The following is a 9,905-nucleotide window of genomic DNA, read 5'->3' on the forward strand; positions in this document are numbered from 1 at the left end:
CAAAGAGCCATAGACAACTGGTAAAAGCTGGGAGTAGGAGAGATAGCTTTCCCCAGGGAAGAACACACAAGTTAGTTGTCCGGGGCCAAATGGTCAGCCCTGGAAACGTACACAGGACTCACATTATACAGATAGAACAGGTTATATTTAGGAATACACACATGCACACATGCGATAACAATTAGATTTTTTTTAAGGCCATGAATTTGTAGGAGAGCAGGGAAATTTATATAAGAGGGCTCAGAAGGAGGAAATGGCAAGGGAAAATATAATTATATTATAATTTCAAAAGTAAAACTAAAATACAAAAGGAAACAGAGTGACGTGGAACACAAGTAACCGGCTATGATGGTGGTGCGTGTGGTCTTCTCTAGACAGTTCTTAGAGAAGCCTTGTATGAGTGGATGTCCATTATCTGGAGATCAGCGGATGAGACAGAGTGGGTACAAAGGCTTTAACGTGGTCAGTAAAGCTGGGATAAGTATGATGAGGGTCTATCAGTCTAGTGAAGTTGGCTCAGTGGATAAGACGTGCCCCAGCCTTGCAAGCAGCAACAATGAGATCACGTTATTTATTTGCTTGTGAGCAGAGAGACTTAACAGGCAGTGTGGGGATGAGGGGTTTAGTGTGTCATCCAAGCATACATGGTGGCTTGAGCCAGTGAGGCTGCAGCTGAGGAGAAGCAGCAGGAAGGAATCAGGATACCGAGTGTAATTCAGGGACTCCTTCTACATTAGCCACTTAGAGGCTGGACCAGCTCATGCCTCAGACCTCTCCTAGCTCCAGAAGGTGGAACACCTCACTGTATACACCTGTTGGGACATCTAAATGAGGAAGTGCCAGAGAAGCTCTTGTCGAGACTGGTTTCACAGAGCAACGGCTTCATCCCTATCTCTTGGGCTACGTGCCCCTGGGATTTTGCTGTCACTTTCACCACCTTTTATCTGCCCCACCAGAATGTTGGCCAAGCCCCGCCAGCAGACAGTTGATCGGATCTGGACTCCATCTCTTTTATGAGGCTAGGGAGTTCAACTGAGCAGAATTTGAGTCTGGAAGAGGTAACCAATGATCTTTTTTTGGGGTCTAGAGAGACTGTCCATTGCCTGCCCATTTCTTGGGACACTTGTCTATGGCATTCCCTCTGCCAAGTGCATCAACGGAGAGGGAGGTGACCCCTGAGGCTGTTAGTCATTCATGTCGCAGGACATATTGCTACATGTTTAGCAATGCCAGGCCACATGCATTTATCATCACAGGTCAGTAGATCAGAGATACGAGCCTGGCATGGCTTGGGGTTCTGTTTGGGGACTCTTACATTTGCAATAAAAATGTTACTTGATCGCATTTCTGAGCTAATAGGGTTGTGGCAGAATTCTGTTTCTTGTAGGTATGCCACTGAGTTTCCCAATCACTTGATGGCTGCAAGAAGGTGCCTCAGTTAGGCCCTCAGGACTGCCCACATACCTTGCCATGGTGTTCTCTATTCTAAACGTCAGCAATAGGTTTCTCTCATATTCAGGATCTTTAGGAAGAGCCCGATTGCTTTTAAGGGTTTGTTTGATTGGGTCAGATTTACCCAATATAGCCGTTCTCTTTCTGTTTCTCCTCCCTTCCTCTTCCTTCTTGTTCTTTCTCTCTCTATTCCCATCTGGTATTTTCCCTCTCCTCTCCTCTCACCCTCCTTCCTTCTTATCTTTCTCCCTGCCATTCTTCCTTCCATGCTGGGAATTGAACCCAGGGACTCATGAATGTTAGGTAAGTGTTTTACCACGGAGCCACAATTCCATCCCTATCCCCACTTTATAATTATGTGTACTATAGAATATATAACATGACCACAGGAAGAAAATCCACACCAATTGTTCCAAGGACTATGTAGAGTGTACACACTATGAGGTAGGAGTGGGGAACGTTTTAGAAAGCATCACAGGATTCTTCCCATCACAGGAGCCTGAAAAGTAATTTCTGGTTCTTGGGGGAACAACTTATTCAATAAAGTTAGTTATTTTTTTTAGATTTTTGACAGATCGTAAACGAACTTCACTAGTGATTTGGATCCTTGCCCTAGGATCCACAAATGAATTGTCTATGATTGTAGGTTTCATGGCTCCTTGGACATTATTTAGTTTTCAGGTGGTTAAAAAAACTCAGAATTCACAGGCATATTGGTGATACTGATTATATCTGGAACTGCAGCATTTTCTACCTTCCAGCTGCTGTGTGTCAGGGGGATAGGCATGGAATGGAGGTAAACCAGTTCTTGCTGTTGACCACAATGGTCAAAGTGACTTTTATTCAGTGTCTGGTGTGTGTGTGTGTGTGTGTGTGTGTGTGTGTGTGTGTGTGTGTGTGTATACATAGGGTAACAGCCCATATATACATAGGGCAACAGCCCACATTCTATCAGGACAGAGCCTTGGCTCCCAGGTCTGCATCTTGGCACTGGGGTGATAAGCTTGAAGGTAGAATGTGCTCCAGAGGACATTATGAAGCTAAGTGCAAGGGTGACCTTTAAAAGCCCTTTATGGGAGTACTGATGTCCAGATGGAGACAGGGTATGCTTTGGGACATTTAGTTCTCCCCAACATCATCTAAATTCTACAGTAACCTTGAGGCCTGAAACAAGAACTCTCAAGTGTCAGGCCACTGCAAGGATCCACCACTTCTTGAGGAAGGAGGCAAACCTGAGTTTGATGATGGTCATCAAGCCCTCTTGCTGGAAGATATTGGCCTCCAAGCCCCCTCCACCACTCCCTGTTCTTTACTCATGCAAATCGCAAGTCAGTTGATCATATTGTAGCTTATGATTGGAGAGGAGAATGTTCAACTCAAAGGGCTTGAGAAAATACCCTGCTCCACGGATCTCATTCTTACTTATGCCCTTGATACCAACATCTTTTGAGTGTGTGTGTGTGTGTGTGTGTGTGTGTGTGTGAGAGAGAGAGAGAGAGAGAGAGAGAGAGAGAGAGAGAGAGAGAGAGAGAGAGAGAGAGAGAGAGAGAGAATGTATATTTGTATGTGTAGATGTGCACATGTGTGGATGTGTGAATATGGAGATCAATAACTAGCTCACTTTCTTTTTCTAAGGATTAGGGCTGGGTGATGACCCAGTAGGTAGAGTGCTTGTAGCACAATTATGGGGACCTATGTTTGGATTGAATTTGTAAAACAAAGCAAAATAAAGCACACATATATGACCCCAGTGCTATGGAGGAAGGAAGAATGTGGAGTCAGTTCTCTGAAGCTTGCTGGCCTGCCAGGCTAGCCTACCAGAGAGTGCCAGGTTCAGAGAAAGATCTTCATTCAAAAATAAGGTGGAGCACCTCATGCACACACATGTGGACACATATGCACATATGTACATGCGTGTACTGCACAAAGATTAAATGAGACAATATTTTCACACACAGCATTGACATCTGTATAGTAACACTATGATTATGAAGGTGCTAGGTAGGCTAAAGAAGGGGTCCAGTTCTGAGGGTGAGTGGTTGGAAGCCTGAGAATACTTCTTCAACTTTGAGATCCCTAGCTCAGTGATTTCCAGGCCTATTTTCATCCCAATAACCTAGACATGTTAAATGCAGGCATCTGTTTTCTATTCCCAGAGAAGGTCTGATGTGTTTTTTTTTTTAATTGTTAATAAAGTCTCACTTCAAATTACAGATTTTGTACATATAGATTGTAATCACTGGAGAATAATAAAGGAAGGAGCAGCTACCTCTCTGCTCACTCGTGGAGGTCACCAAGGTCACCAGGCTGGTGTGATTTCTTTCACGCATCTAAATATGGTCTCATAATGAAAACTCGCAGGAAGGAGCTGCCCAAGGTTTCTCCTTGTAAAACTGTGTTTTCACACTGCATATTTTCTTCTTGCTGGGTGTGGTGCTAGCACATGCCTGCAGTCTCAGCACTATAGGAGCGGAGACATGGACACTGCTACAGGTCTGAGGACAATCTGAGCTCTGTAATGAGTATCAGGCCAACAAGGACCACATGGCAAGACCCTGTCTCACAAACTAAAAGCAAAAGCAAAAACAAACAAACAACAAACAAAATACAAAGGCCCAAACAAAGGCAATGTGAATAGACAGACAACACAAAGACCCTCAATGTCTTCCTGTCTGTCTTGCTTTGTTGCCTTCCTAATATGGCACACACATAGCTCCTTGGGGTCAGAGGAACCAGTGTAGATGCAGGACATTCTCTCCAACAGACAAGGCACATTTTAGTCACTGTCCCATGGGTGTCCCAGTTGTTTTAATGGTACAATCAACCAATAAATAACTTTATAAAAATTTCCCTACATACAGGTTGAGAGAGTTTTCTGTCTAAAACAATAGTCTGTAAAGAGCAAAGCTGGTCAAAGGTGCATGTTAAACTCTGACAGATAATGATGCTTCCTCGAGTGCCTTAGATAAAGCAGGAGAACCACGAATTGGAGGAGCTCCTAAGGAGAGTCAGAAATGCAGCCCAGAGTGAGGATTCTTCGCTCAGACGAAGAACTCAATGCTCCCCTCCACATGTGGTGGCTAAGGAGTAGACTCCCCAAAGAAATGAAGAAAGGGCTCTTATCAGCCCACCCTCCCCCTCCGGCTGACACAAACCTTCCTTCCCTAGGGGACTTCCTCCAAGGTGTCTATAAATGCCACTGTGAGACAGGGTAAGGGAGGATCCAGCTTTGCAAACCAGACAAGACCCAGGAGGGCCTGTAAGTGTTTTCTTTACTGGGACGTCCTGGCTTCTGGAGCAGCCCTGACCTAGGCTGAGGGTTCTGGAAGGCTAGCAGGGCTTCATGTGACTCTCAGCTTTTGCTGGTGCTAGTGCAAGGAGCATCGCTTCTGAGGGGCAGGCAAACTCTCCTTGTCAGGGAAGGGCAGAAGGAGAGGAAAGGGGGGCGGTGTCATATGCTGCTTTGAGGGAAGAAACACGTGATTTAAGTGCTATGCATTTCTAGGAAGGTCAACAATCTTACTTCTCCTTGCACTCATATTGCAGACCCTGATGAGCTCATTAATGTAGATTAATGGATAAATAAATAGATAAATAACCCATTTTACTTACAGGTCTGCAGGAAAGCCAGCCTGAGCTGCTCCTTATGGTCTGCTTTATTTCAGGAAGGCCTGCCTGGAGCTGAGGCTGGGATTCAGTCAGTAGAGTGCCTGCCCAGCAAGCATAAAGCCTTGGGTTCAATCTCTAGCAAAACAAACCAGGTATGAGGGTACATGCCTATAATTTCAGCACTTGGAAGTAGAGGCAGGATAATCAGGAATTCTATGCCACCCTCTACGACACATTGAGTTCCAGGCTATGTAGGTTACATGAAACCTTGTCATAAGTAAAACCAGAATAAGTGAATTCTCTGGGACAGCATGGTCTGGGCTCAACATTATCCCTGGTTCATCCTGATTTTTTGCCTTCTTTCCCTCTATCTTCCTTGCACAGGTCCAAAATGGTCTGGCTATGGTGTGTGTGTGTGTGTGTGTGTGTGTGTGTGTGTGTGTGTGTGTGTGTACAACATCTGTGTTCTCTATTTCAGGACAAAGCCAAGATGAAATTCCCTCTACTTCTGGCTCTTCTAGTTGGGGGAGCATCTGCTCTTCGTCTGAGTGAGTTGTTAATTCTCTCTCTCCCTCTCTCTCTCTCTCTCTCTCTCTCTCTCTCTCTCTCTCTCTCTCTCACACACACACACACACACATACATACACACTCCTGTGTGAAATAGATAAGATCTGAATCACATAGCCAGCACCACTTCTTATATTCCCAATTTCAGAATCCCTGTACACCAGTGGAACAAGGATTCTTCAGGACTCCTGAGAACATCTGTTAGATCTGTAGCCTTGACTCTGTTGTGGCATTTCCAATTTTGTCCTTTCTATCTAATGCTAATGTCCTTCACAGTAACAATGGCTTCTTTTTACTTTGAGTTTACTGAGTGTTTTCTTGGCATGTTATGTCCTTTAACCACTATAGCACCCTCATGAGGTACCGGAGACTGTATACGCATTTCACAAACAAAGAAATAAAGCTGGTAGTTGCTGGGTGCAGAACCCAAACCCACAAAGACTGGACTCAAAACTATTGTGTTTAGCTATCTTGACCTCATGTGTGAAGTGGGGTGTTTCCTCGTGGAGATGTGGCTATAGGTTCCTTTCTAGAGAGTTCGTGCACACCGGTGTTCAGGGGGTGGGGCAGGAAATGTCCAAGCTCTAGGGCGAGTAAGGGAAGGCATGAAGGAAAGACACTTAAATTTCCCACTTGTCAGGCTCTGAAACTTCTGACTCCAAAAGCCCATTGATGGATGAGAACCTGCCTAGGGGTGCAGAGATATCAGGACCGGAAGTAGAAGAGTGTCCTCCAGGGGAAGAGCTAATGCCACTGGAGGAGAAGGAAGAAGGTTCTGGAAGTGAAGGTGTTCCTGGGGATGAAGGAACTGTCTCAGGTCAGGATGTGACAGATGTGGACCTTCAGTGCCCCAAGGAAGAGGACACAACAAGTCTTATAAGTGACTCTGGATGCAAAACCTGTCGCTACCTCCTTGTCAGGAGGGCTGAATGCTTTGACAAAGCTCAGGTAAGTGGCCTGTGGCTGAAGCTGGGAACAGGGAGAGACGGGACATGTCTCCCTGTGCCAGAGATGCTGGGTAGGGAGAAGGTCATGTATTGTACTTTACTCTGCTGTCTTCTAATGGTTGTAGCTAGGGAGGGAGGGGGAAAGAGTAGGAAGAAAGGACAGAGGGTGGGAGGGAGGAAAGGAATGGGTTTTTGAGACTCAGAGACCATGTGAATTCCTAGTGAGAGAGGGACACTCTCTTTCTTCCTCTTTTGTTTTATTTATTCTGCAGTCAGTTTGCCGGAACTGCTACCGGGGCACCCTCGCCTCCATCCACAGTTTCAGTGTTAACTTCCGAATCCAGTCCTCTGTCAGGGCACTCAACCAGGGTCAAGTTTGGATTGGAGGCAGGATCGTGGGCTGGGTAAGAGGAATACCGACCTTGCTGAAACTTTGTCCATATTTCCCCTTTACTATTCCCTAAAGAGCTGGGGACAGAAGGCCACCCAGGCAAGACATTGAAGTGCCACAAAGGGTTTAGAATCAGGTTTGAGTCCAACTTCCTCCCAGTTTTTCTATCTTTGAGGCCTGGGGACTGTGTCCTTACCTACAGGTTGCACATGGTTTCCCTTGCCCCATTTCTGGTTTGTGATAGAAGGATGATCATGTCGCAGAGATGAGGAGAATGGGGTGGTGATGATCACTGTGGACCATTAGTTCATCTGCCCAGTATCCCTCATGGCCCTGTGGTCAAGGATGTCAGGAGGAGTTAACAGGGGCAGCATTGGCTCTGCCTCTCTTCCTTCCCCTATGTATGTCTTTGTTTCCTACCTTCTCTAGGGTCGCTGCAAACGCTTTCAATGGGTTGATGGAAGTTCTTGGAATTTTGCATACTGGGCTGCTGGGGAGCCTCGATGTGGTGGTGGCAGATGTGTGACCCTGTGTTCTCAAGGTGAGGCTGGCTGGAAATGAACGAAGGGAAGGCCAGGGAGAGTCAAGGAAGAGTGACAGGAAGTGAGCCTGGCTATTCAGGGAGATGCTCCCTAGGTGAGGTGGAGAGGTGGTGAGAACAAGGACCTTCCTAGTATCACGTGAGGGCAGACAAGGGGCTGAAACTCTCCTATTCCCACCTCACAGGAGGCCACTGGCGTCGATCTCACTGTGGCATAGGACGTCCCTTCATCTGTTCGTATTGAGCTGGTCCCAGCTGGGAGTTCAAATTCATCCTCTCCTGGGTAACTGCCTCTTCTTTCCTGCCAGATGTCCCCCTTCTTTCACCTCCCTAAAATAAAGCCGCTTTACTAAAACAGATTCCCTTTTTCCTGTGGTCACTGGTCGAGCCATCTGATTTTGAGTGTTCAGCTTTATCATCTCACTCCATTCCATACCTTTTATGAAGAAGCCACAATGTAATCACTCTTCAAGGAGTGATGGTGCAGTGGGGTCCAAGAAGCATTCTCACAATAGAGAAATGAGTGCAGATGTCTCCTAAGTGCTCACAGAAGATGAAACTACATAGTATATGCGGATCGGGTATTGTCAGAACGCCCACCCACAGCTTCCAAACATGTGAAGGTTTTGGGTGGAGTCTCACCTACCTGGGCTCTTCCTTTCCACTGTTAGTTGCTTTTCCTGTTGCTATGACACAATGCTTGACTCAGGGAGACAGCTTATTTGAGTTCACAGGTCAAAGGTACTGTCTCCCATGGTAGGGAAGTCCTGCTGAAGGGACTCAATGCAGGTGGTTACATTGTATCCTTAGGAAGCAGAGAGATGAATGTTGGTGTGCAGCTAGCTTCTTCCATACGCAGTCCGGGATCCAAACCCAGGGAAAGGTGGTCATTAGGATAATCCTCCCAGGCATGACCAGAGGCTTGTCTCCTAGGTAACTGAAGAGCCTATGAAGTTAACAGTCAATATTAACCATCACGCATATTAAACAGAACAAACACACAGTGTGTACTAGGCACCATTTCTCTATTAGCTATTAAGTTGACTGACATTAAAGCATACATTTTATTGGCTGCCTGCCTCACCCAAGATGAATCCTCTCTTCTTCTAGCAATCTTTCTGCACTTTCCCAAATTAACTATAGGATGTGTACTCAAATCCTTGTCTCTGGCTCTGCTTTGGAGAAAACCCAATATTAAGCTCTTTATATGAGTCAGAAACTTCAATGAGGCCTGCAGATATAAGACACAGGCTGTGTGTGTGTGTGTGTGTGTGTGTGAGAGAGAGAGAGAGAGAGAGAGAGAGAGAGAGAGAGAGAGAGAGAGAGAGAGAGATAGAGAGAGAGAGAGCGCTGTGGCAAGTGCCTTGTATAGATCACACTATACCACCAATCATTATTATCCCTGCCATGTAGAAACAGGCTCAGAGAAGTTATACACGGATGAAAGACTTGCTCAACCCAGAACATCTGGGTGTTCCCTATGCTGAGATTTGAGTTTCTTAGTTCCAAAGCCTGCTCCTCTGTCCATTGTGTTTCCATGCTCGGAAGTTCTGACTGATGTCCCTCAGTCTGGACTACATCTTGAGGCACAAAACTCAATGCATCCAGGGGCAAAGAAACCGAGTTAAAGATGGGAACGGACAGCTCTAATATCACCAGGGAGATAAGCAGGATGAAGGAACCCCCTTCTTTCAGGAATTTTTCGACGCTATATTGGTCTAGGGTTCTGGGGAGGCAAAAGAAGATTTTTGAGTTTTTGAGTGACTCGGAGAAAGAGAGCTATTTGTTTGAGGTTAGTTCCTCAGCAAGCTTTTGGTCCGTGCAACCGTTGTGCCATGTCAGCCGTTGGTTTTATGCATGGTAAACTTCGGAAACCCATGCCTTTGGGTCTATAGATAGGAAATAGATACAGCTGAGACAGGGTTGACCCACAAGTTCTGGTACGGGACCACCGTGCAAAGGTTATTTCACCTCCGAAGAAGCTGGGACCCTCAGCTTGAGAACCACTGATTTAGAGGAGGATCTTGTCACTGTCCTTTTGGCAGGGGTTGCCCCATCTGACCTTGTGATTTCATTACATATCATGACGTTGGCTTAGTATCATGCGACTCATCCTTTGGGTAAAATGGGGTTGGACTGAGTCTTGGGACAAGAGCTTGATTTAGAAACTCATTTGAACATAAATGACAATAGTGATCCTGAGACCCAGAAGCATTGTGCAATGGCAAGATTGTCGGAGTAACACATTTGAATGTGAACAAGGACTTCTGAGTGGTGAAAACTGGAACAGTCATTAACTTCTTCTTTGGTTTTCTTTGTAGGGTTTCTCTATGTAGCCCTGGCTGTCCTGGAACTCACTCTGTAGACCAGACCAGGCTGGCCTCGAACTCAGAAATCC

General features: G+C 45.9%; 1 protein-coding gene across 1 annotated transcript; it reads left to right on the forward strand.

Annotated features, from left to right (window-relative positions):
* The first annotated feature begins 4,675 nt into the window (after window positions 1–4,675).
* Window positions 4,676–7,865, forward strand: Prg2 (proteoglycan 2, pro eosinophil major basic protein). Its single transcript, XM_021194948.1, has 6 exons — window positions 4,676–4,711; window positions 5,540–5,609; window positions 6,269–6,576; window positions 6,848–6,979; window positions 7,396–7,507; window positions 7,693–7,865. Exons 2-6 carry the CDS (start codon window positions 5,552–5,554, stop codon window positions 7,749–7,751), a joined length of 669 nt encoding a protein of 222 aa, XP_021050607.1. The 5' UTR covers window positions 4,676–4,711; window positions 5,540–5,551; the 3' UTR covers window positions 7,752–7,865.
* Window positions 7,866–9,905: the final 2,040 nt, after the last annotated feature.

This window comes from Mus pahari, chromosome 3 (genome assembly GCF_900095145.1).
Source record: "Mus pahari chromosome 3, PAHARI_EIJ_v1.1, whole genome shotgun sequence".
NCBI lineage: Eukaryota > Metazoa > Chordata > Mammalia > Rodentia > Muridae > Mus > Mus pahari.

What these genes read in the sequence shown, in the direction of transcription:
- Prg2 (XM_021194948.1), top strand. Translation starts at nt 5,552, where the DNA reads ATGAAATTCCCTCTACTTCTGGCTCTTCTAGTTGGGGGAGCATCTGCT. An exon ending in AATGCTTTGACAAAGCTCAG is followed by an intron (nt 6,577 to 6,847) that starts GTAAGTGGCCTG and finishes TTTATTCTGCAG; the next exon opens with TCAGTTTGCCGGAACTGCTA. An exon ending in GAGGCAGGATCGTGGGCTGG is followed by an intron (nt 6,980 to 7,395) that starts GTAAGAGGAATA and finishes TACCTTCTCTAG; the next exon opens with GGTCGCTGCAAACGCTTTCA.